Source organism: Aquarana catesbeiana, linkage group LG13 (assembly GCF_042186555.1).
Source record: "Aquarana catesbeiana isolate 2022-GZ linkage group LG13, ASM4218655v1, whole genome shotgun sequence".
Classification (NCBI taxonomy): domain Eukaryota; kingdom Metazoa; phylum Chordata; class Amphibia; order Anura; family Ranidae; genus Aquarana; species Aquarana catesbeiana.
The window spans coordinates 236,205,831-236,230,073 of NC_133336.1; the positions used below are offsets into that span (position 1 = coordinate 236,205,831).

The 24,243-nt window shown below is 46.1% G+C and overlaps 1 protein-coding gene across 1 annotated transcript in view; it reads right to left on the reverse strand.

Moving 5' to 3' along the window:
- Positions 1-24,243, reverse strand: part of LOC141116998 (sodium/potassium-transporting ATPase subunit alpha-2) — a 68,729-nt gene that overhangs the window by 17,815 nt on the left and 26,671 nt on the right. The window contains exons 7-18 of the mRNA XM_073609555.1: positions 23,431-23,548; positions 18,309-18,577; positions 17,997-18,195; positions 16,603-16,712; positions 15,230-15,364; positions 14,194-14,383; positions 10,815-10,990; positions 9,350-9,486; positions 6,015-6,165; positions 4,067-4,235; positions 3,749-3,903; positions 3,299-3,422 (exon numbers count right to left, since the gene is read on the reverse strand). Of these exons, the coding sequence (XP_073465656.1) occupies positions 3,299-3,422; positions 3,749-3,903; positions 4,067-4,235; positions 6,015-6,165; positions 9,350-9,486; positions 10,815-10,990; positions 14,194-14,383; positions 15,230-15,364; positions 16,603-16,712; positions 17,997-18,195; positions 18,309-18,577; positions 23,431-23,548 (1,933 nt within the window). The remainder of the gene's footprint in view (positions 1-3,298; positions 3,423-3,748; positions 3,904-4,066; positions 4,236-6,014; positions 6,166-9,349; positions 9,487-10,814; positions 10,991-14,193; positions 14,384-15,229; positions 15,365-16,602; positions 16,713-17,996; positions 18,196-18,308; positions 18,578-23,430; positions 23,549-24,243) is intronic.

The following is a 24,243-nucleotide window of genomic DNA, read 5'->3' on the forward strand; positions in this document are numbered from 1 at the left end:
CGGGAGCTGGCCGCGGGAGGCCGAATCTATTCGGGACGTGGGGAGGACGAGTTGGGGGGGGGTTTCACGTGGGGGGGGCGGCAAAAAGCCGCCGCCCCCCCGCAAAGTGCCGCCCTAGGCCTAGGCCTTGTCGGCCTAGGCCAAGACACAGCACTGGTCGGCGGGGAGCGATTAATCCCACAAATAACATTTATTTTAGTGGCTGCGATACAAAGAAAGCCCTGACAATTAGGAACGTTTGTATTATTCACAGAATTATGTTTGACTGAGTTTTAATAAAAAAACGCACGGCTCCCCGCATCCGCTGCGCCCCTCGCCACTCGGCTGTAATCTGTAATTTAGTTCCGTAGGCGGGGAAATCCATCTCTGCAGCTCATGCCTGCAAAATAAAGGCGGCTTCTTTTTTTTTTTTCTTTATTTCTCACTTCGAAAGCTGCGCTAATTAAAAAATGGAAGCTGCGGGGAATCACATTTTCCAGAGAGTGTAGAAGAATCTCCATCGCAATTGTATTGCTGCCTGTGTTCGCTTAACAGGGATTTCCGCTCACTTCCTGTTCAGGTGACGGGTGTAAGAGAGAACAGGAAGTAAAGGAAAGATGAGAGCGTTACAAGTTTGTGATGAGTCCAGGATAGGTTACTCTTGCTGAAAGAGTAGAAGGTAAAGCCAACGCATTTCGGGCACTCAAGCCTCCCTTTATCAGGAGCTATCACAGACTTTCCTTTCTTTTCTGGGCATCAGGAAAACGAAGGACATCTTGTGGCCAATAAGAGCTACTGCGGGGGGGAAATCACATGGAGTTGTGGTGTGAGCTCATTATGAATGCAGGAGGGCAATAAGTGTAAACCTGAAGAGAAATGCATTCTCCAGTAGAGTGTGGAAGGTTCACAACCTCCATCAGGTTTGTATTGCTGTCTGTGTCCTCAGAACATCAAACTAACGCATTTCGGGCACTCAACCCTCCCTTCATCAGGAGCTATCTCAGTCTTTCCTTCTGTCTTCTGGGCATCAGGAAAACTGAGGACATCTTGTGGCCAATAAGAGGTACTGCGGGGGAGAAATCACATGGAGAGGTGTGTACACTCATTATGAATGCAGGAGGGCGATAAATGTAACCCTGAAAAGAAATACATTCTCCAGTAGAGTGTGGAAGGTTCAAAACCTCCATCAGGATTGCATTGCTCTCTGTGTCCTCAGAAGTTATCAGAAGGTCAAGCCAACGCATTTTTGGGGACTCAACCCTCCCTTCATCAGGAGCTATCACAGTCCTTCCTTCTGTCTTCTAGGCATCAGGAATACTGAGGACATCTTGTGGCCAATAAGAGGTACTATGGGGGGAAATTACATGAAGAAGTGTGTACACTCATTATGAATGCAGGAAGGCGATAAGTGTAACCCTGAAGAGAAATGCATTTTCCAGTAGAGTGTGGAAAGTTCACAACCTCCATCATGATTGTATTGCTGTCTGTGTCCTCAGAAGGTTTCAGAAGGTAAAAAAAACGCATTTCGGGGGCTCAACCCTCCCTTCATCAGGTACTTTCAAAGTCTTTCCTTCCATCTTCTGGGTATCAGTCAAGCAGGAAAACTGAGGGCATCTTGTGGCCAATAAAAGGTACTGCGGAGGAAATCACATGGAGAGGTATGTGCACTCATTATGAATGCAGTAGTCTTCTGGCTATCAGTCAAACAGGAAAACTGAGGACATCTTGTGGCCAAAAAGAGTTACTATAGGGGAAATCACATAGAGAAGTGTGTGCACTCATTAGAAATGCGGGAGGGAAATAAGTGTAACCCTGAAGAGAAATGCTTTCTCCAGCAGCATGTGGAAGGTTTATAACCTCCATCAGGGTTGTATTGCTGTCTGTGTCCTCAGAAGGTATCAGAAGGTCAAACCAATGCATTTCTGGGGTTCAACTCTCCCTTTATCAGGAGCTATCACAATCTTTCCTTCCATCTTTTGGGTATCAGGCAAACATGGAAACTGAGGACATCTTGTGGCCAATAAGAGGTACTGCGGGGGAAATCACATGGAGAAGTGTGTGCACTCAATATGTATGCAGGAGGGTGATAAGTGTTACCCTGAAGAGAAATGCATTCTCTAGTAACATGTGGAAGGTTTATAACCTCCATTAGGATTGTATTACTGTCTGTGTCCTCAGAAGGTATCAGAAGGTCAAACCAACGCATTTTGGGGCTCAAGTCTCCCTTCATCAGGAGCTATCACAGTCTTTCCTTCTGTCTTCCAGGTATCAGTTAAACAGGAAAACTGAGGGCATTTTGTGGCCAATAAGAGGTACTGCGGGGGAAATCACATGGAGAGGTGTGTGCACTCATTATGAATGCAGGAAGGTGATAAGTGCAACCCTGAAGAGAAATGCATTTTCCAGTTGAGTGTGGAAAGTTCACAACCTCCATCATGATTGTATTGCTGTCTGTGTCCTCAGAAGGTATAAGAAGGTAACAAAAAAAAAACGCATTTTGGGGGCTCAATTCTCCCTTCATCGGGTACTATCACAGTCTTTCCTTCCATCTTCTGGGTATCAGTCAAGCAGGAAAACTGAGGGCATCTTGTGGCCAATAAGTGTTACTATGGGGGAAATCATGTGGAGAGGTGTGTGCACTCATTATGAATGCAGGAGGGCAAAAAGTGTAAAGAGAAATGCATTTTCCAGTAGAGTGTGAAAGGTGTATAACCTCCATCAGAATTGTATTGTTGTCTGTGTCCTCAGAAGGTATCAAAAGGTCGAACCAACGCATTACGGGGGCCTCAACTCTCCCTTCATCGGGAGCTATCACAGTCTTTCCTTTCGTCTTTTTGGGCATCAGTCAAACGGGAAAACTGGGGGCATCTTGTGGCCAATAAGAGGTACTGCGGGGGAACTCACATGGAGAGGTGCGTGCAATTATTATGAATGCAGGAGGGCGATAAGTGTAACCCTGAAGAAAAAATGCATTTTCCAGTAACGTGGAAGGTTTATAACTTCCATCAGGATTGTTTTGCTGTCTGTGTCCTCAGAAGGTATCAAAAGGTCAAACCAACGCATTACAGGGGCTCAGCTCTCCCTTCATCAGGCACTAATCACAGTCTTTCCTTCCATCTTCTGGGCATCAGTCAAATAGGAAAACTGATGGCATCTTGTGGCCAAAAAGTGGTACTGCAGGACAAAGTTATACACTAAAGGTATTGCCACTGCTGACTTCTTAGTTTAGCCAAAAGTTGGCCTTCAACTGAAAAGACGTAGCGGTTTCTCATCAATGTGTAACAGGCTCTCATAAAGCCTTTAGATTGCCTAGACTTACCAATCTGCCCATATGCCATGCTAATTAGGCGCTCGTTCACCAGTTTGTCCGTTCGCGGGTTCCTGGGTTGCCTTTTCATAATGTCGCTTTCGGCAGCTTCATACGCCAGTGAGATGGCGGGCACCTAGTGCGTAAAAAAAAGAAAAGAAATTGGGTCACGTGACACTTCATCCCGCCACCATGACTAGGTAGCCACCGCACAAAGTGGGGAACAGTGACACTGAGAGGCAGGAGACATGATTTTTCTCTGCTGCAGTTCAGTAACACTTACAGGTCTGATCCCTCCCCAGCCCCATGACCGGAAAGTGAAAGGAGAAGCAGCCAACTGATGAGCTTATCTTCCCTGTCACTCTGCTCTCTCCTCCTGTCAGCATGCTCCCTGCCCCGGGGGGCTCCTTGTGCTGCTTCTTCCTTTCTTTTAGTAAGTGAGACTTTCATATATGTACCTACCATGTCTGTGCCCAGATCAATACATAGGATTGTGACGGTGCCCAGAGGCAGAGGGATGTTGGCGATGATAAAGAATAGGAAGGGCGTGATCTCCGGAATGTTACTCGTCAGGGTGTAGGCGATGGACTTCTTCAGGTTGTCAAAAATGAGCCGACCTGTGATGAAAAAAAAAAAAAAAGAACCAAATCAGCTGTGCCAGTGAACTAATTATACATTTATTATTACACTTAATTACAGAGATTTATATCTTCTGTGCACCAGAAGAGCTTACACTCCAATGTCCTCACCAGAGTCATACACACTTCTGGTTCTACAAACCTTCTTCCACGCCTGTCACAATGGAGGCAAAGTTATCGTCCAATAGGATCATGTCTGCAGCTTGTTTAGAGACATCCGACCCCGCTATGCCCATAGCCACACCGATATCAGCTTTTTTCAGAGCCGGAGAGTCATTGACGCCGTCCCCAGTCACCGCCACAATGGCGCCCTGCAGAGGAGACCACAGTCAGAGTTTGAGCAGCAAGAAAGGCTGTCGCCATTGGTGTTCCCTGTGTGACAGCGGCTGCCGCCATTGGTGTTCCCTGTATGACAGCGGCTGCCGCCATTTTTGTTCACTGTGTGACAGCGGCTTCCACCATTGATGTTCCCTGTGCTACAGGGGCTGACGCCATTGGTGTTCCCTGTGTTACAGAGGCTGTCACTATTGGTGTACCCTGTGATACAAGGGCTGCCGCCATTGGCCATTGGTGTTCCCTGTGTGACAGCGCCTTCCACCATTGGTGTTCCCTGTGTGACAGCGGCTGCCACCATTGGTGTTCCCTGTGTGACAGCGCCTTCCACCATTGGTGTTCCCTGTGTGACAGCGGCTGCCACCATTGGTGTTCTCTGTATGACAGCGGCTGCCGCCATTTTTGTTCACTGTGTGACAGCGGCTTCCACCATTGGTGTTCCCTGTGCTACAGAAGCTGTCACTATTGGTGTTCCCTGTGATACAAGGGCTGCCACCATTGGCCATTGGTGTTCCCTGTGTGACAGCGGCTGCCGCCATTGGTGTTCCCTGTGCTACAGAGGCTGTCACTATGGTGTTCTCTGTGCTACAAGGACTGCCGCCATTGGTGTTCCCTGTGCTATAGGGGCTGCCGCCATTGGTGTTCCCTGTGCTACAGAGGCTGTCACTATGGTGTTCCCTGTGCTACAAGGATTGCCGCCATTGGTGTTCCCTGTGCTACAGGGGCTGCCGCCATTGGTGTTCCCTGTGCTACAGAGGCTGTCACTATTGGTGTTCCCTGTGATACAAGGGCTGCCGCCATTGGTGTTCCCTGTGCTACAGAGGCTGTCACTATTGGTGTTCCCTGTGATACAAGGGCTGCCACCATTGGCCATTGGTGTTCCCTGTGTGACAGCGGCTGCCGCCATTGGTGTTCCCTGTGCTACAGAGGCTGTCACTATTGGTGTTCTCTGTGCTACAAGGACTGCCGCCATTGGTGTTCCCTGTGCTACAGGGGCTGCTGCCATTGGTGTTCCCTGTGTTACAGAGGCTGTCACTATTGGTGTTCTCCGTGCTACGAGGACTGCCGCCATTGGTGTTCCCTGTGCTACAGAGGCTGCCGCCATTGTTCCCTGTGCTATAGAGGCTGATGCCATTGGTGCTCCCTGTGTTACAGAGGCTGCCACTATTGGTGTTCTCTGTGCTACAAGAGCTGCCGCCATTGGTGTTCCCTGTATGACAGTGGCTGCCGCCATTGGTGTTCCCTGTGCTGCAGTGGCTGCCGCCATTAATGTTCCCTGTGCTACAGCGGCTCCCGCCATTGGTGTTCCCTGTGCTGCTGTGGCTGCCGCCATTAATGTTCCCTGTGCTACAGCGGCTGTCGCCATTGGTGTTCCCCTTGCTACAGCGGCTGCCGCCATTGGTGTTTCCTGTGCTACAGCGGCTGTCGCCATTGGTGTTCAATGTGCTACAGCGGCTGCCGCCATTGGTGTTCCCTGTGCTACAAGAGCTGCCGCCATTGGTGTTTCCTGTGCTACAGCGGCTGCCGCCATTGGTGTTCCCTGTGCTACAAGAGCTGCCGCCATTGGTGTTCCCTGTGCTACAGTGGCTGTCGCCATTGGTGTTCCCTGTGCTACAAGAGCTGCCGCCATTGGTGTTCCCTGTGCTACAGTGGCTGTCGCCATTGGTGTTCCCTCTGGCTACTCTGGGCCGGATCAAGTATACAGAGAATGATTTGGCTACAAGCCAATGTGGGTGTTCCCAGGCAGCAAGGTGTACCTGTCTCTGACAACCCTCCACAATGATCAGCTTCTGCTGCGGCGAGGTGCGGGCAAAGACAATCTCCGTGTGGTTCTTCAGGAGGTCATCCAGCTGTTCCGAGGTGAAGTCCTTCAGATCTGACCCGTGGACCACGCACGCCTTCGCCTCTCTGCAACAAAACAAAACAAACCAGAATTTTTTTCTTTTTTTAATCCAACGTAACGTCTTCTGTATTTTATTCCAGGTTTGGTTATAATGTAACAACTTTTGTATCAAAGTAAATTAAAAGTGGTTGTAAATCCTTCCACATAACCAGTGCAGTGACTGGCCCCAGGTACACAGAGATGAAACAAATCCCCCTACGTACAATGTACCTGTTTATCTGCAGTTTTCTGTACAAAGTGCATAATTTATATAGCTTGTCTGAACTTTCAGAAAGCAGGGGGTGGGAAGCTGATTGGAGGGAAGGGACACCCCCCTTCACACAGCACACAGGAACAGAGCTGAGGCTGTTAATCATAGACTGTGTACTGGAGATCCCTCCCCTGTCACCTTTTTATCTCTTGGTGTCAGGAAAACCTGTCAGGAGTGACTTGTGCTGATAGCGGAGGAAGGAGCAGTGGAGGCTGCTGCTCGATTTTTTTTTTTTTTTTTGAGGGGGGGGGGGGGCAGCCCGCAGTCTCAACAGCCAGCCAGAACACCCCCCACCCCCAGCCAGCCAGTCTCCTCCCGAGTCCCGGCAGTCGCTTCTCCTCCCGGACCAATCAGGAGTTAGGACCGCGGCCAATCTGGTCTTAAGACTCCGGGCCAGTCGGGTCTCAGGACCCGCTTCCTGATTGGCTGGATTAGGGGGGCGGCACCCTGATGGAGAGATAGATAGATAGATAGATAGATAGATAGATAGAGACAGTATATATATATATATATATATATATATATATATATATATATATATAGTAAACGTTTTGTAAAGTTTACTATTCGTTGCCACCATCACACAACTCATGCTCTCTATTTTCATATTCAACTGCAGAAGCTCCCTCTTGTTGCCATAGACTTATCAGACAACGCAGTCAGCTTCCTTACTGAACGACTGCTGAGACTGCACCAATTTAAAGGGCAGGACACCATAGAATTGTGTTATGTGATTCGCTATGTATCCAGATCTATTCTATAGCTATCCACTAAAACAAGTGGAGCAGTAAAGTGCAGGCACCGTGCAGCATTACATGGTAAGCTTTTTCCAACTGATCTAAGTGTTTAGGGTGCTGTAATATGAGTCAAAAATACAATTGTGCTGGCAAGTGATTGTCTTTTGCTAGGCTTGGTCAAAATAATAAAAAGTTTGATTGGTGGGATGGGGCTGATGGATGTATTGGGACAATTATAGCTAAAAAGTTGCACAAGTAGTACCTAAAATCTGCCACTGGGTGGCGACAATGTCCTACCTGTGGATATATTAGCACACACTCATTTAATGAAAGGCTGCAATGTTCTAATTAGTTCACAGGGGTCCCGCTGGCAGCATATCCGTCTTCATTGTCCATAGGGTGAGATGTTAAAAGTGAGCCCTTAGACCCCTTTCACGCGTTTTAGCGCTAAAAATAGCACCTGAAAAGCGCCTCTCATGCCTCTCCAGTGTGGAAGGCCGAGTGCTTTCACATTGGGGCGGTGCGATTGCAGGACGGGAAAAAAGTCCTGCAAGCAACATCTTTGGGGCGGTGGGGGAGCGCTGTATACACCGCACCCAAAATGCCCTGCCCATTAAAATGAATAGGCAGCACTGCCAAAGCGCCTGCAAAGCAATTCGGCAGCCCTGCAACACGGACAGTTTTAAACCTTTCTTTGGCCGCTAGTGGGGGTTACAAGCGCCCTGCTAGCGGTCGAAAAGCGCCACTATAACAGCGCCGCTAAGACTATCGGCGCTTTACCGCTAATGCCGGCATCACCCCAGTGTTAAGGTAGCCTTAATTATGTACTCAGGGGAGGGCTGGCAGCCCATTGAACCACAGAATCAGCTCACCATCCATGCCCACCTGGTTTTATAATGGATTTTGATGTTATGAAGCAAGACCAATATGTTACAATGTGGTAACATAATGTAATGTTAATAGCAACAAAGGAGGTTTAACAAAAATAATGCATCAATGCAGCCTCACCAGTACCCATCAATGGAGCCTGATCAGTGCCCATCAATGCACCTTGATTAGTGCCCATCAATGAAGCCTCACCAGTGCCTATCAGCTCAGCCTCATCAGTGCCCATCAATGCAGCATCACCAGTGCCCATCATGCAGCCTGATCAGTGCCCATCCAATGCACCCTCACCAGTGCCCATCCAATGCAGCCTCACCAGTGCCCATTAAATGCAGCCTGATCAGTGCTCATCCAATGCACCCTCACCAGTGCCCATCCAATGCAGCCTGATCAGTGCCCATCCAATGCACCCTCACCAGTGCCCGTCCAATGCAGCCTGATCAGTGCCCATCCAATGTAGCCTCACCAGTGCCCATTAAATGCAGCCTGATCAGTGCTCATCCAATGCACCCTCACCAGTGCCCATCCAATGCACCCTCACCAGTGCCCATCCAATGCAACCTGATCAGTGCCCATCCAATGCAGCCCCACCAGTGCCCATTAATGAAGTGTGATTAGTGCCCATCCAATGCAGCCTCACCAGTGCCCATCAATGCAGCCTGATCAGTGCCCATGAATGCAGCTTCACCAGTATCCATCAAGCAGCCTCACCAGTGCCTATCAGTGCAGCCTCATCAGTGCCCATCCAATGCAGCCTGATCAGTGCCCAACCTTACCAGTGCCCATCAATGCAGCCTGATCAGTGCCCATCCAGTGCAGCCTTACCAGTGCCCATCAATGCAGCCTTACTAGTGCCCATCCAATGTAGGCCTTACCAGTGCCCATCCAATTCTGCATTACCAGTGCCCATCAAATGCAGCCTGCAATGCAGAGAGAGGAGAGCCACTGTATTACACAGAGCTGGTGTCTCCCGCTTACCCAGTGCAGCCGTGGTCATATCAAGTCTTGGCTCCTATGATAGACATAACCAGTGTGCTGTCTATCATAGGAGCCGATACTTGGCATTACAGCGGCGGGCAAGCTGGAGATCCCCGTTCTGTGTAATGTGGCAGAGCTCCCCCCCCCCCCAGGCAGCCCGAAAAAAAATTGTCAGCAATTGCCACCCTGCCCCTCAGCCCAGCCTAGCCCACCCCTGTTTTTTATATATATATATATATATATATATATATATATGTATATATACAGTATATAAGATTTTATAGATTGATAACACTCTACTAAAGTTAATGCTTTGGTCCTGGGAATGTATTCACTTACCTGGGATTGACCTGATTGACTGGGATGTTAAGGCGAGCGGCGATGTCCTCCACAGTCTCGTTACCCTCGGAGATGATACCCACGCCTTTAGCAATGGCCTTGGCGGTAATTGGGTGGTCGCCAGTCACCATGATGACCTGGAAGGCAGAAGTAATTAATGCCATGGTGTGACCCGGTTCTATCTACATACTACATAGTCCATTCCTGAGATCAGTAGCCATAAATGGGGCAATAGGTAGTCCAATGAATGGAAAAGGGCAGGCCAGGGACGGTCAGGCTGGGGAGGAAAGGGCTAGATGATGCTGGGTGGCCTCCAGCTAAGCAATGAGGAGGGCTCTATCTGACTTTCTGCAACTTCTACTGAACACTGAAAAGCTCACAGTGTGGGGTGAATTTAGAGGAAGCCATTTCAGTCCAGGGGATGAGCCGGTACAACTGTGCAAGACTGAAGGGAAGGCTGGAGATTTAAGCAAATATTCATTTTTACAGAGCTGCCTGTCAACCAAATGAGCTAAATCTATCCTTCAAACGTATTTTAGGGATGCTACTCCATATATGATCACCCTGTGGCACTGCGTCCTAAAATTCAAAGTATATTTAATAAGCAATGTAAATTACATCAAGCCTAATCTAGGTCAGGATTCATTTATACCCAACGAGGAAATCAGGAAAACCTCGGGGAATGTTCTCTGAACTCCGACAGAACTTGCAGATTTACCTCCCAGATGTAACCCAGCAATCATTAGGAGCTCTGTCAGGAATAAAGGTTGGAAAGTTCTTTTTAATAGACTCTCCTCATTCCCAAAGCATGAGATCTGCCCAACAAAATCACAAGTCCTCCAGCAGTGAAACGTGTCTTCTGTCTATGGTTCTGTTACCGATAAAGCTTGAGTTTTTGAAGTGAACCCGCGGCCAGGCTTTTTATCATTTACTGATTTACAAATTATTATGGAGCTGTCAGTGAGCTTTAAAACAAGACCTCCCTGACTTTTGTAGCTGCAGGTACTGTGGAGAAATTCATCCTCACTATTTACAGCAAAAGCACTGAAGTTCTTCTCTCAGCAGCTCATCTCCCCCTCCCAGCAGCTCATTTTGCCCCTGCTGCTCCTCCCAGCAGTGACTCAGCAGCGCATCTCTCCCTGCTCCCCCTCCCAGCAGTGACTCAGCAACTCATCTCCCCTTGCTCTCTCTCCCAGCAACTTATCTCCCCCTGCTACCCCTCCCAGTAGTGACTCAGCAGCTCAGCTCACCCTTCTACCCTCCCAGCAGGGACTCAACAAATCAGCTTCCCCTGCTCCAGTTCCCCAGCCACTCATTTCCCCCTCCCAGTGGCCCAGCTCCCCCTGCTCTGCCCCCCTCCCTGCCCCTAACCCAACCAGAGACTCAGCAGCTCAGCTCCCCCTTTCCTCCTCCCAGCAAATACTTGAATGTCTGCAGCCTGGTCTCTGTATATTTCGGTGCGTACCTTGATCCCAGCACTGCGGCATTTCCCAACGGCATCTGGTACAGCAGCCCTGGGTGGGTCAATCATGGAAATCAGGCCTATGAAGCACAGGCCGGTGAGGGGGAAGTTGACTTCATCCGTGTCAAACTTGAAGCCACGTGGAAAATTCTCAGCGGACATATAAGACTGGCAGAACCCTGATGGAGAAAGAAGAAGCAGAAGACCTTTACATGGGACCTGTAAAAGCTCAGAGTTGCTCCAGTCGGAGCTTACGCAGGGCTGAGGTTCCTCTCTATGCCTTCATGTCTAAAGGTAGCAATGGGGGAGCAGAGATAAGATTATGGGCAGGGCTAAGACAAGGATGGTGGATGGGAGCGGCTGCCCTGGGCACTGTTGTCTTATGTGAGGGGGGGACCGGAGATTTGTTTTGGGAGGAGGATTTTGGGGGTGGGGAGGGTAAGAATGGTTCTAGGAGGGGAAATTCAGGGGGAGTGGTGATTTGTGTTGGGAGGGGGGATGGGGGAGGAGGATTTATGCTAGGAGGGAGGATTTGGGGGTTTGTGCTAGAAGAAGTGATATGGTAGAAGGGGAGGGGATTTTTGCTAGGAGGGGATTTTTTTGGGGGGGGATTTGTGTTTGTAGGGATAATTGGGAGAAATGGGAGTAGAAAGGGTTATGCCCATGTGGGAATAAATAAAGGGCAAACATCTACACTAGGGAACCAGACCAACATACTGCTTTCCTTTGAATGTGTGACGCCTCGAGTCCTGTTCAAGGAGGAAATTGAGGACCAGCTATAACAGAAGCTAAGTGATTTTTCTTTTTGTGCACCCTTACTGCATACATATTATTAGCAATGGTCATTTGATATGCAGCATTCTGGTTTAGTAAAAGCGCATTAATATAATACAGGGTTTTTTTGTTTCTTTTCTTTACTGCAAAGTAGCCAAAAAGATACAAAACACACCTTAGGCTCGGTTCACACATGGGCGGCACGACTTGCAGGTCGCCTCAGCGAGGCGACCTGCAAACGACTGCCGGGGCGACTTGCGAGACGACTTCTGCATAGAAGTCTATGCAAGTCGCCCCAAGTCGCCCCCAAAGTAATACAGGAACCTTTTTCTAAGTCGGAGCGACTTGCGTCGCTCCGATTAGAACGGTTCCATAGCACAGAACGGGAGGCGACTTGTCAGGCGACTAGGTCGCCTGACAAGTCGCCCCAGTGTGAACCGAGCCTAAAGCATGAAATTGAAGTATAACTGAAGGCAGAACTTTTTTTGTTTTGGATAGAGTGGAGAGGGATTAGAATGTTTGTCATTTTTTATTGCTGTCTGTGTCACCATTAGGGAGATTCCCCCCTCTATTTGTCCTGTTTACCATTATCATTGAAAGTGAAAGTAAAAGAAAACCCCAAATTTTGGGTTATCCCCAGAAAAGTAATAGAGAGGAAACAATCCAATGGTGACCCCAGTTCTGGGGATCTGGGGGTCCCCAAGGAATTCTCTTAAACAGCAGGGATTTTCACTGACTTCCTGCTTGGCTATGGGACAGGAAGTGAAGGGAAATCTCTGCAATGGGACAAGGATGGTGGAAAAAAATCTGACAGGGGTTATAATCCTCCCTTGCTCTATCCAAAATGAAAAAAAAAAGTTTTGCCTATAGTTCTCCTTTAAGTCCTGTCCAAGTCCTGTTCAAAGAAGAAATTGTGGACCAGCTATAACAAAAGCTAAGTGATTTTTTTTGTGCACCCTTACTACATACATAATATTGGCTAGGTTCATTGTATACTCAACATACTGGTTTAGTAAAAGCACATTAAAGAGGTTGTAAACCTCTTTTTGTAAATTGTACCTATAGGTAAGCCTAGAATAAGGCTTACCTATAGGTACTGTAAATATCTCCTCAACATGCGCCGTTTAGGAGATATCTACTGTTTCCTGCGCATGCGCTCTGAAGGATAGGCCGCCTGTGCCATTTTCTGCAGGAGGGTGTGCCGTGACCGGCAGCTCCTGCGTGCATGCCCAGGAGTGACGTCACATGGTTTCGGCCACTCCACAGAGCCGGAGTCCGTGGCCCCGGAAGGAAGATGGGTGAAGACGGATGCAGCCTGCAGTGGGGACGACTCAGGCTTTGTTTGCAGGTAAGTGTCACATAATGTGCTAGTATGCGATGCATACTAGCACATTATGCCTTTACTTTGCAGGGAATTAGAAAGGAAGGAAAACTCACCAGGGTTTACTTGCTCTTTAATATACTACAAGGTTTTTTGTTTCTTTTCTTTACTGCAAAATAGTCAAAAAGATACAAAACACACCTTAAGCATGAAATTAAGTCCTGTCCAATCCTGTTCAAGGAGGAAATTTTGGACCAGCTATAGCGGAAGCTGTTTTTTTTGTGCACCTAAACTACATACAGTAATACCTTGGATTACAAGCATAATTTCATTCAGAAGCATGGTTGTAATCCAAAGCACTTGTATATCAAAGCAAGTTTCCCCATAAGAAATAATGGAAAGTCAGATGATTTGTTCCACAACCGCTGCTGGTGTATGCAGTACTGTAGTGGACAGAGGTGAGGGGGTGCTGGTGTATGCCATACTGTATGTGGCCAGAGGTGCGGGGCGCTGGAGACGCTCAGAGACACTTGGGAACTGTTGAAACTTTTGGGTGCTCTGACGCACGTTACGCACACCCCACCCAACTGGCAGTGTCTCAGAGCATCTCCGTGCGTCTCCGAGTTCTCCAGGAAGCGCTGGGAGCTACCAGCGCCCCCGTACCTCTGGTCACATACGGTAATATATACACCAGCGGCTTGAGTCCTGCTTATCTTGCGAGACAGCACTCTCAAATCAAGTTAGTTTAAAAAAAATATAGCTTGTCTTGAGAAACACTTGTATAGCACGTTACTCGCAAATCGAAGTATCACTGTACATATTATTGGCAATGTTCATTGTATATGCAGCATTCTGGTTTAGCAAAATCACATTAATATACTACAGGGTTTTTGGTTTCTTTTCTTTACTACAAAATAGCCAAAAAGATACAAAACACACCTTAAGCATGAAATTAAGTCCTGTCCAAGTCCTGTTCAAAGAGGAAATTGTGGACCAGCTATAACAGAAGCTAAGTGATTTTTCTTTTTGTGCACCCTTACTGCATACATATTAATGGCAATGTTCATTGCAAAATAGCCAAAAAGATACAAAACACACCTTAAGCATTAAATAAAAAATAAAAAATACCTATCAACTAAAACCTTCATAACTGAGGGGAAAAAGCAAGGCTAGTGCCTAAAATAACGTTACTGTCTGCAGAAAAGTGGTAGGCTCTCTTTTGAGCTTAAAAAGCTGGCTGGTGTACAGTCTATTATGTATAGATCATAGCATATGCTTCAAACCCACCCAACACTCTCTCTCCCAGTCCTCCCAGTTCAAAGTAGGCATTCTGGAAGGCATCTTTCATCTCTTCGTCCAGCTGGTGCACCACTCCGTGCAGCAGGATACTGGAGCAGCGGTCCAAAATCCTTTCTGGAGCCCCCTTCATCACCAGCAGGTGGCCCTCTTTGCTATCCTCATGTTCGTGGATGGACAGCTGCGGAGGGAAAAGAAAAAAGTTATCGGCTGTCTAAGTGAATGTGTCTGTGCCTCAGGGCTAAGCAATCAACATATAGGTTTACATGTGTTTGTTGTTTGTTAGGCTCATGTGATGCAATGCTGGTTGAGAATCTTTGTGCAGGAATGCTGTGAGCCTGGTTACCTAGCTGTGGTGTGCACCGCAGTGATGGGAGTCTTTGTGCAGGAATGCTGTGAGGCTGGTAACCTAGCTGTGGTGTGCAACGCAGTGATGGGAGTCTTTGTGCAGAAATGCTGTGAGCCTGGTTCCCTGGCTGTAGTGAGTAATGCAGCGATGGGAGTCTTTGTGTAGGAATGCTGTGAGCCTGGTTACCTAGCTGTGGTGTGCCATGCAGTGATGGGAGCCTTTGTGTAGGAATGCTGTGAGCCTGGTTACCTAGCTGTGGTGTGCTATGCAATGATGGGAGTCTTTGTGCAGGAATGCTGTGAGCCTGGTTACCTAGCTGTGGTGTGCTATGCAGTGATGGGAGCCTTTTTGGTCATCCAGCGCCCAGGGTAAAGATGCCAAACTGCGCCCCCCCCACTTAGGGTTAGGGTTAACAGTGATGTCGCTGTCACTACTCCAGTCAGCCTTGTAACAGAAGCAACTGGCCATCCCTGCAATAAACCATTGCGCCCAGGGCACATGTCCCTCCTTCCCACCCCTTGTCTCAGCCCTGTATCCGGCAGCTTCCTGTCTTATCTCACTTGCTCCGATATTAGCACCAATTAACATTGATGAAATACTTTGCTTGCTTTTCTCTTCCTGTGCATCTACTATAACTACAGGCTGGCAGTGGCGGGGTCATTCATGGACTGCACTCACCTGGTATTTGTTGGTGGAGTTGAACGGAATTTCAGCCACTTTCGGGTTCTTGTCTCTCATTTTCCTCACAGAGCCGCAGGAGAGCTCTATACACTTGAGCAGAGCCGACTCGGAGGCATCCCCTGCTGTATCTCTCTGTGCAGCAAGAAAATGACTCGGCCTTACTTGTGTCCAACAAGAGGAACACACAGAATTTTAAGGGTTTCACAAGCCAATTACACATTCACAGGTTAGAAAAACCTGCAACCAATCAGAAATCAGATCAAAATCAAAGAATGTGGAACGGAACTTTTTTTTTAGGTACTTCTTTAGGTTTGTCTTCAATATCAGCCTGAATAACCTCAACACGTTTCAACTGATAAAGAGTCTTCATCAGGAGGTAAACAGTGGATTACAAAACCTAATGATGCATTGGCAAAAAAGAAAGGGTGCAAGTCCAAAAAGGTCCTACCAGGTGGGTCAGATAAGATGCAAGGGATATAAGCCCAGCCACACCCCCAAAAGATAACGAAAGAGGTGACCTAAAATCTTTATAGGGGAAAACTACAAGTAATAGGGGGTTGTAGAAGTCTCAACCTGATAATGATAGGTAGCAAGGCCAAGGGGTCACTGGAAAGCCTCAATGGTACAATGATATAAGCCCAGCCACAACCCCAAAAGATAACAAAAGAGCCTGCTGCTTCTGCTAGAATCCGTTTGTTACCATCAAGGCATTACTGTGAGCCCTTGGCCTTGCTACCTATCATTATCAGTTTAAGACTTCTACAAGCCCCTACTTTTCGTAGGTCTCCCCTAAATAGGTTTTAGGTCACCTATTTTGTTATCTTTTGTGGTGTGGCTGTGCTTATATCCCTTGCATCTTATCTGACCCATCTTCTTTGGACTTGCACCCTCTTATTTTTGCCAGTGCATCATTTGGTTTTGTAATATACTGTTTACCTCCTGATAAAGACTTTATGAGTTGAAACGCGTTGAGGATTTTCAGGCTGATATTGAAGACATCTTTACTGAGGGAATCATATGATGCAGATAACATGTGTTTGATTGCAATTTGTTATATGTATGGTAACAATTTTGAAGCTTGATTAATTAAAAATATACTTTTTTTAAACGTATTATGGTTATTTGGTACTTAAAAAAGTCTCATTCCACATTCTTTGATTACATTCTATTAGGGATGAGGTACCTCCTAAAACTCTGGTTAGGTCTAAGCAACAAGATTATAACCATCAGATCTTTGCAAGGCTAGACCAAGCCTTAGCCAATCAGAGTAGTGTAACATTCACAGGTTAGAGCACTGTGATCAAAGGTTGACACATCCATCTGGTTTAGGGATCCAAAGTTCTCCACACAAAAAACATTCACAAGCTTACCTTGGAAATGGGTGTCTTTTCTTGGCCCACTTTGAACACGGCGCGGTTGCAGAGGCCAGCGATCCTGGACAGGGCGGTCCAGGTGGGTGAGCGTTTATCAAAAGTGGTTCCTGGAAATAAAAATTAAAAATCACCACGTCACCGCGAGGTACTATATTGGTTGCATGCAAATCGGTCAGTCAACCCTTGGTAAGATGCAGCCCTGACAACCCTGGAGCTACCCTTTGTCAAGGGACCAAGAATAACCAAGAATGTTTGGCAACGTTGTAAGGGGGGGACAGATTAAGGAGGGAAAAAATCTGTAGACCTGTGCAGAACGAAAAAAAAAAAAAAATTGTTTCATTTGGATTCATTATTTAAATAATTTTGTTTCGTTAAATTAGTTAAATTTGTTTTTTGGAATTTGTTTCATTTGAATTCAATTAGAATTTTCCTGAATTTGGTCAAATTCGGAAAATTTGAATCAAATTTGAATTGGCATTCAAACTAGAATTTTATCTATTCAAAATATGAATTTCAGAAGACGGTTATATTCTTTCTAATTTATTCTATTCTATTGTTTTTTTCTATTCTATTCTTTTCTATTCTATTATTTTAATTGTATTCTATTCTAATTTATTCTATTCAAAATTTGAATTTTTTCAATTTGAAATTCAAATTTATTCTATTTGAAATTCGAATTTCGAAAGACGGTTATATTCTTTATAATTTATTCTATTCTATTCTATTGTTTTTTCTATTATATTCCAATTTTTTCAATTCTAATTGATTCCATTTTATTTATTGTATTCTTTTATTTTCTGTTCTATTTTGTTCTGTTTTACTCTAATCTGTTCTATGCTTTTATTTTATATTCTATTAAATTATACTCTATTCTATTCCCTTATTTTCTATTCTCTTTTATTCTATTCTTTTATTTTATATTCTATTCGGTTTTACTCAATTTATTTATATTCTTATCTATTATTTTATTTTATATTCTATTGTATTATTTTATATTCTATTCCTTTACTTTATATTTCATTATATTCTTTTTTTATATTCTGTTTTACTCTATTCTATTCTATTTCTTTATTTTATATTCTATTTTATACTTTTCTTGTCTTCGAATTTGTTTTCGAATTCGATTCGAATTTGAATTTCGGACAAAATTAATTTAGTTATTTCGGATTCGTTTAAATTCATTAATACTGTAATTCGGAAATTCAGATACAACAGAATTTTTGAATAATGAAAAATTTGTCCGAATTTCGATTCAGAACAAAACGAACCGCACTAGCAATCAGCAACAACTTCATAAGGGAGCAATGGTCAAAGATAGAATGTCCTTTGGTGGTCCTCCTGGCAGACAAAGGTCGGGGTAGGAAGAGACAAGTATTTATGTCATGACAAACCTGACTGGTCCTCGGTGGTGTCCGCCTCGTGGATCTGATTGTCAAACCACATGTGGGCCACGGTCATCCGGTTCTGTGTCAACGTCCCGGTCTTATCAGAGCAGATGGTTGAGGTGGACCCAAGGGTCTCCACAGCTTCTAAGTTCTTCACAAGGCAGTTCTTACGGGCCATCCTCTTGGCTGTTAGCGTTAAGCACACCTTGAATGTCAAAAACAAAACACTGGGTCATGGACCACCTCAACACTTGTGCAGAGTCTAATTCTCTCTATTGCATCTCCAGAGCTGCAGCTCTGAAGGTAGTGAATCCTCACCGTGACAGTGGCCAGAAGACCCTCTGGCACGTTAGCCACGATGATCCCGATGAGGAAGATGACAGCCTCCAACCAGGAGTAGCCAAGGATGAGGGAAAGGACAAAGAACGAGACCCCCAGGAAGACTGCCACACCCGTGATGATGTGAATGAAGTGCTCAATTTCTGCGGCAATGGGCGTGCGTCCTACTTCAAGGCCTGAAGCCAGTGTAGCAATGCGACCCATGACAGTGCGGTCGCCAGTGGCTATGACAACACCTCGTGCAGTTCCTATACGTAAAGAAAAAAAAAGAACTTGTTAAGGCTAAAACTAAATTCACCCACCCTGTCTCAGTACTCTTCTAATGGGAGCCCTCAGTCCTGAGGCAAGCAGTGGGAGGAGTTTTGCACATATCAAAACGCCTTGAAGTGTGCATGACAGCAGGGCCGTCTTTAAGGCAGGGCAAAAGGGGCAGCTGCCCCTGTCATTGTTGTGGGGCCCAAAGCAGCTGCCTCATACTTGCCAACTATCCCAGTTTAATTTCCCTTGTCCCTTGAAGTTTTAGTCCCATGCTGTGTCCCGATATCTCAGTGTGAAGTGCTGGTACTAATGCTGCCCAGCTCTGCCCTATTTTTGTGTACAGATGACTCACCTGCAGACCCTGTGTTTACATGTAAATAACCGGCATTTATATGTAACTAGCTGCCGCATTCATAAGTAAATAGCTGCGGCCGGCGGCATTGATATGTAAATAAAGGTGCCATTCATAAGTATATCATGCCCCCCTGCAGTGAGGAGATGATGTGCTGTAACCTCTAACAACCAATCATTTAGCAGTATTACTGTACAGTAATCTCTAGCAACCAATTAACAAGCAGAAATCATTTGCTGTAACCTCTAGCAACTAATCAGTGAGCTGTAATGTGTGCTGTAACCTCTAGCAACCAGTCAGTAAGCAGTAATGATATGCTGTAACCACTGCCAACCAATTGCAATTGCTGTCTGATCTGATACAGTAAACTGATTTTAAGTCTAGCTGCTATTTATTGTATGTCTCAGAGCAGGTGGAGAGTGAAATTGCATTAGGGGGGGCCCAAGAAAATTTTTGCCCAGGGTCCAATCAATATTAAAGATGGCCCTGGATGACAGCCTGGAGGATTGGGCTCTCCTAGGCAGGCTGCATTTACATAGGTAAACACCCACATGTGATGCTGAGCCTCCATGAACTGTCTGGAACCCAATGAATGAAAGGGGGCCGGCCAGGGATAATCAGGCTTGGGAGGAAAGGGCTAGATGATGTTGAACATCTTCCTGCCAGGAAATGAGGCAGGCTGTATCTGGCTTGCTGCAGCTTCTAATGCTCACAGTGTGCAGTGAAATCAGAGTAGGCCATTATAGTCCAGGAGAGGAACATGTGCAACTGCGCAAATCTGAAGAGATGGCCGTAGTTGGGCTTTAAACCCCCACCCCTTTAATTCCAACTTCCCCATTGGATCCAGAGAAATATGGCGAAATTATGAAATTTCAATGAAATCTCCCGATGGCATTGAAGTAAAAAACTCTCCGTTTTGAGCATGCCTAGTCACACAGTAGTGCAGGGATTATTCATCGGAGTTCTCGAATAATCCTACATGGTTGCGTGGAGACAGGTACACTTTAGGAGATATTTGCATAATGAGTCCTTGGCCTCTCAGCAGGCTGTTTTGTTCCACTGCTGGACTCACATTCCGGCTTTGTTCTCCGTCTCCGGACATCCATCATTTCTTTTCTTTCTTTTTTTGGAGGCTCTCTGGCTGTGAACTGGGAAAAGTTTCAAAAGCCGCCATTGAGTTTCTCTGTGTGTTCAATAGAGGGACTGTCATGGTTGGAGAAGAGAGAATAGCACCCTGTGTTGGTCCTCCATGACCTGCTGTGCACCCTGGAGGAGCTTCAATAGGCTTCACAGCTGCTGAACACAGGATAGAATAGCTGAGCTGAGACATAAAACCGCCAAAGCTAACAATCTAATACAGCCTTTCTCAGTATATATAACTCAGAGGAACCCTTGGAATAACTTTCGAGTTTCAGAGAACCCCAGATAATAATGACTATATCTACAGCTCAGGATACAGTGAGCTGAGATGTAGGAATAAAGAAAAGAATAAGGAATGTGGCGTGGTTAATTTGCATCCAGGGCTGCTCCAAATAATAAAATAATTTTCAGCATTATTCATTAAATGCAACAAATAATAATGGCCAAAAAAGAAATGTAGATCGTGAAATTTGTAGTGTTCTTTCATATTGGTAGTTAGTGAAGAACCTCCTTACATTGGAGGTCAGTGAAGAGTTTTTTACATTGGAGGTCAAAGAGGAGCCTCCTTACATTGGAGGTCATGGAAGAGCTTTCTTACATTGGAGGTCATGGAAGAACCTCCTTACATTGGTGGTCAGTGAAGAGTTTCCTTACATTGGAAGTCATTGAATAGCTTTCTTACATTGGAGGTCAAAGAAGAGCTCCCTTACCCCGATGGTCAGTGGAGAAGGGCCTCTTTAGACTGATGGTCAATGGGAGAAGGACCCCTTTATATTGGGGATTATTGGGAAAGGGGCCCCCTTGCACTGGTGGTCGGGAGGAGAATTACCCCATTGCACTGGTGGTTAGTGGAAGGAATGCTACTTACTTTAGTAGTCCCTGGGAAGAATTACCTTTACACTGGTAGTCATTGGTGGTTAATAAAGAGCTTCCTTAAACTGGTGGTCAGTGAAAAATCCCTAACATTGGAGGTCATGGAAGTGATCCCTTACTTTGGTGGTCAGTGATTAATGATCAGTGAAGTTTAATGGCCAAAAAAAAAAATGTAGATCGAGAAAATTGTAGTGTTCCTTCATATTAGTAGTCAGTGAAGAGCCTCCTTACATTGGAGGTCAGTGAAGAGTTTCCTTACATTGAAGGTCAAAGAAGAGCTTCCTTACATTGGAGGTCATTAAAGAGTTTTCTTACATTGGAGGTCAGTAGAGAGTTTCCTTAATTGGAGGTCATTGAAGAGCTTACTTACAATGTGGTCAATGAAGAGCTTCCTTACATTGGAGGTCAAAGAAGAGATCCCTTACCCTGGTGGTCAGTGGAGAATGGCCTCTTTAGACTCATGGTCAATGGGAGAAGGACCTCCTTACATTGTTAATTATTGGGAAAGGGGTACCCTTACACTGGGAGTCAGTGGGAGAATTACCCCATTGCACTGGTGGTTAGTGGGAGGAATGCTACCTTCTTTAGTAGTCCCTGGGAAGAATAATTTGTAGTTAGGGAGGAGCTCCCTTACATTGGTGGACAATAAAGAGCTTTCTTAGAGGTCAGTGAAAAGTTGCTTACATCGGAGGTCATGGAAGAGCTCCTTTACTTTGGTGGTCAGTGGTGAAGGCCACCTTTAGATTAATGGTCAGTGGGAGAAGGACCACCTTACACTGGGGATAATTGGGTATTATTATCAGTAATAATAATGAAATGAAACAAATAATAATAATAGCCAAAAAAGAAATGTATATGAGGTCAGCGAAGAGCTCCCTGACATGGGTGGTCAGTAAAGAGTTTTGATACCTTGAAGGTCAATGAAGAGTTCTCTTACCCCGGTGGTCAGTAAACATGGGCCCCTTTAGATTGGTCATCAGAGAGAGAAGGACCACCTTACAATAGTGATTATTGTAAAAGAGGCCCCCATACACTGGTGGCCAGTGGGAGAAGTGCCCTGTTGCACTGGTGGATACATTAGAATGTCTTTTAGAATGGTAGACAGTGAAGACTTGAAGAGCTCCCTTACATTGGTGGTCAGCAAAAAGTCAAGTTGACTTACATTGGTGGTCAGTGAAAAGTTGCCTTACAGTGGTGGTCAGTGAAGAGCTCCCTTATATTGGTGGTCAGTGAGGAGGTGCCTTACATTGGTGGTCAGTGAAAAGTTCCTTGAATTGGAGGTCACTGGAGAGCTCCTCTACCTCGGTGACCAGTGCAGAAGGGCTCCTTTAGATTGGCAAGGACCCCCTTACATTGGTTAAATATTGGGAAAGGGGCTCCCTTACACTGGTGGTCAATAGGAAGCATACTCCATACATTGGTGGTCTGTAGAATGAATGTCCCTTACATTGGTGGTTATTGGGAAAGGGTTCCCCATACACTGGTGGTCAATGGGAAACATACTCTTTACATTGGTAGTACTTAGTTTGAATGTCCTTTACATTGGTGGTTATTGGGAAAGGGGCCCCCGTATACACTGGTGGTCAAAGGGAAGCATACTCCTTACATTGGTGGTCAGTATGAACACTAACAACATATAAAGGCATTTACAACTCTGCCCCGAGCTACATCACCAATCTTATTTCCAAATATCACCCAAACCATCCTCTCCGCTCCTCCCAAGACCTCCTGCTCTCTAGCTCCCTTGTTTCCTCCTCCCATGCTCGTCTCCAAGACTTCTCCAGAGCCTCTCCCATCTGGAACTCACTACCCCCATCTGTCCCCTTATCTCCTACTCTGTCCACTTTTAGGCGATCCCTGAAAATTCATCTCTTCAGGAAGGCCTATCCTACCTTTAGCTAACAACTGAATCTTCTACTTCCATCATCAGTTCATCCCTCACAGTTACTAACTTTTGATTCACCAGCCTCTCACTATTAGATTGCAAGCTCACAGAAGCAAGGCCCTTATAACCCTCTTGTATTGGAATGTATTGCCGCTTTATTGTCTCCCTTTATATTGTAAAGTGCTGCGCAAACTGTTGGCGCCATATACTGTAAATCCTGTATAATAATATAATAATTATAATAATTGTCCCTCACATTGGTGATTGCTGGGAAAGGGGTCCCCTTACACTGGTGGTCAATGGGAAGCATACTCCTTACATTGGTGGTCGGTGGGATGAATGTCCCTTACTTTAGGTGGTTATTGGTGCCACCTTACAAATGGATAAAAAGATCATTAGTGTCATAGGTTACTGAATTTAGAGATGAAATTGCTAATTACTCAAGGAATCCCTAGCAACCTCTGGAGGAACCTTAGCGTTCCATGGAACCCTTGTTGAGAAAGGCTGTTCCAAAATGTAAGCAGCTACCCCAGGTTCCTCACATCTATACCTCTGAACCATATTCATTGCCTCCCTTCCATCCCCATCCTCACCTTCCACACAGTTGGTTGAGAAGAAGGCGATGTTCCTGGTCTCCAGAGGATTTTCATGGGTGAATTCCGGTGAGCGGGTCTGTGGTTCGGACTCCCCGGTCAGCGAAGAATTATCCACCTGGTGGAAAGGGCTTGGATTAGCAAACTCAAAGTAACCATGCATGTTCAGAGGACAGTCCACACAAAAGAAATGTGCCAGTTATGGGTGGAATGTGTTGGGATATGTCGCGTGGAGCTCTCCCTGCCATATTTAACAACACTGTTCCCGCCCACCTTGGAGTGTTCCTGCCCACCTTGGGGTTTTACTGCCCACCTTGAGGTGTTCCCGCCCACCTTGGGGTTTTACTGCCCACCTTGGAGTGTTCCTGCCCACCTTAGTGTTTTACTGCCCACCTTGGAGTGTTCCTGCCCACCTTAAGGTTTTACTGCCCACCTTGGGGTTTTACTGCCCACCTTGGGTGTTCCCGCCCACCCTGGAGTGTTCCCGCCCACCCTGGAGTGTTCCTGCCTACCTTAGGGTTTTACTGCACACCTTGAAGTGTTCCCGCCCACCTTGGGGTTTTACTGCCCACCTTGGAGTGTTCCTGCCCACCTTATGCCGCGTACACACGGTCGGACTTCCGTCTACAAAAGTCCGACGGACGCCGACGGACCAAAGCCAGCTGACAATCCGATTGTGTGTGGGCTTCCCCGGACTTTTCCAGCGGCAAATCTGACGGACTTTAGATTTGGAACATGCTTCAAATCTTTACGTCGTAACTACACCGGACCCAGAAATCCGCTCGTCTGTATGCTAGTCCGACGGACAAAAAC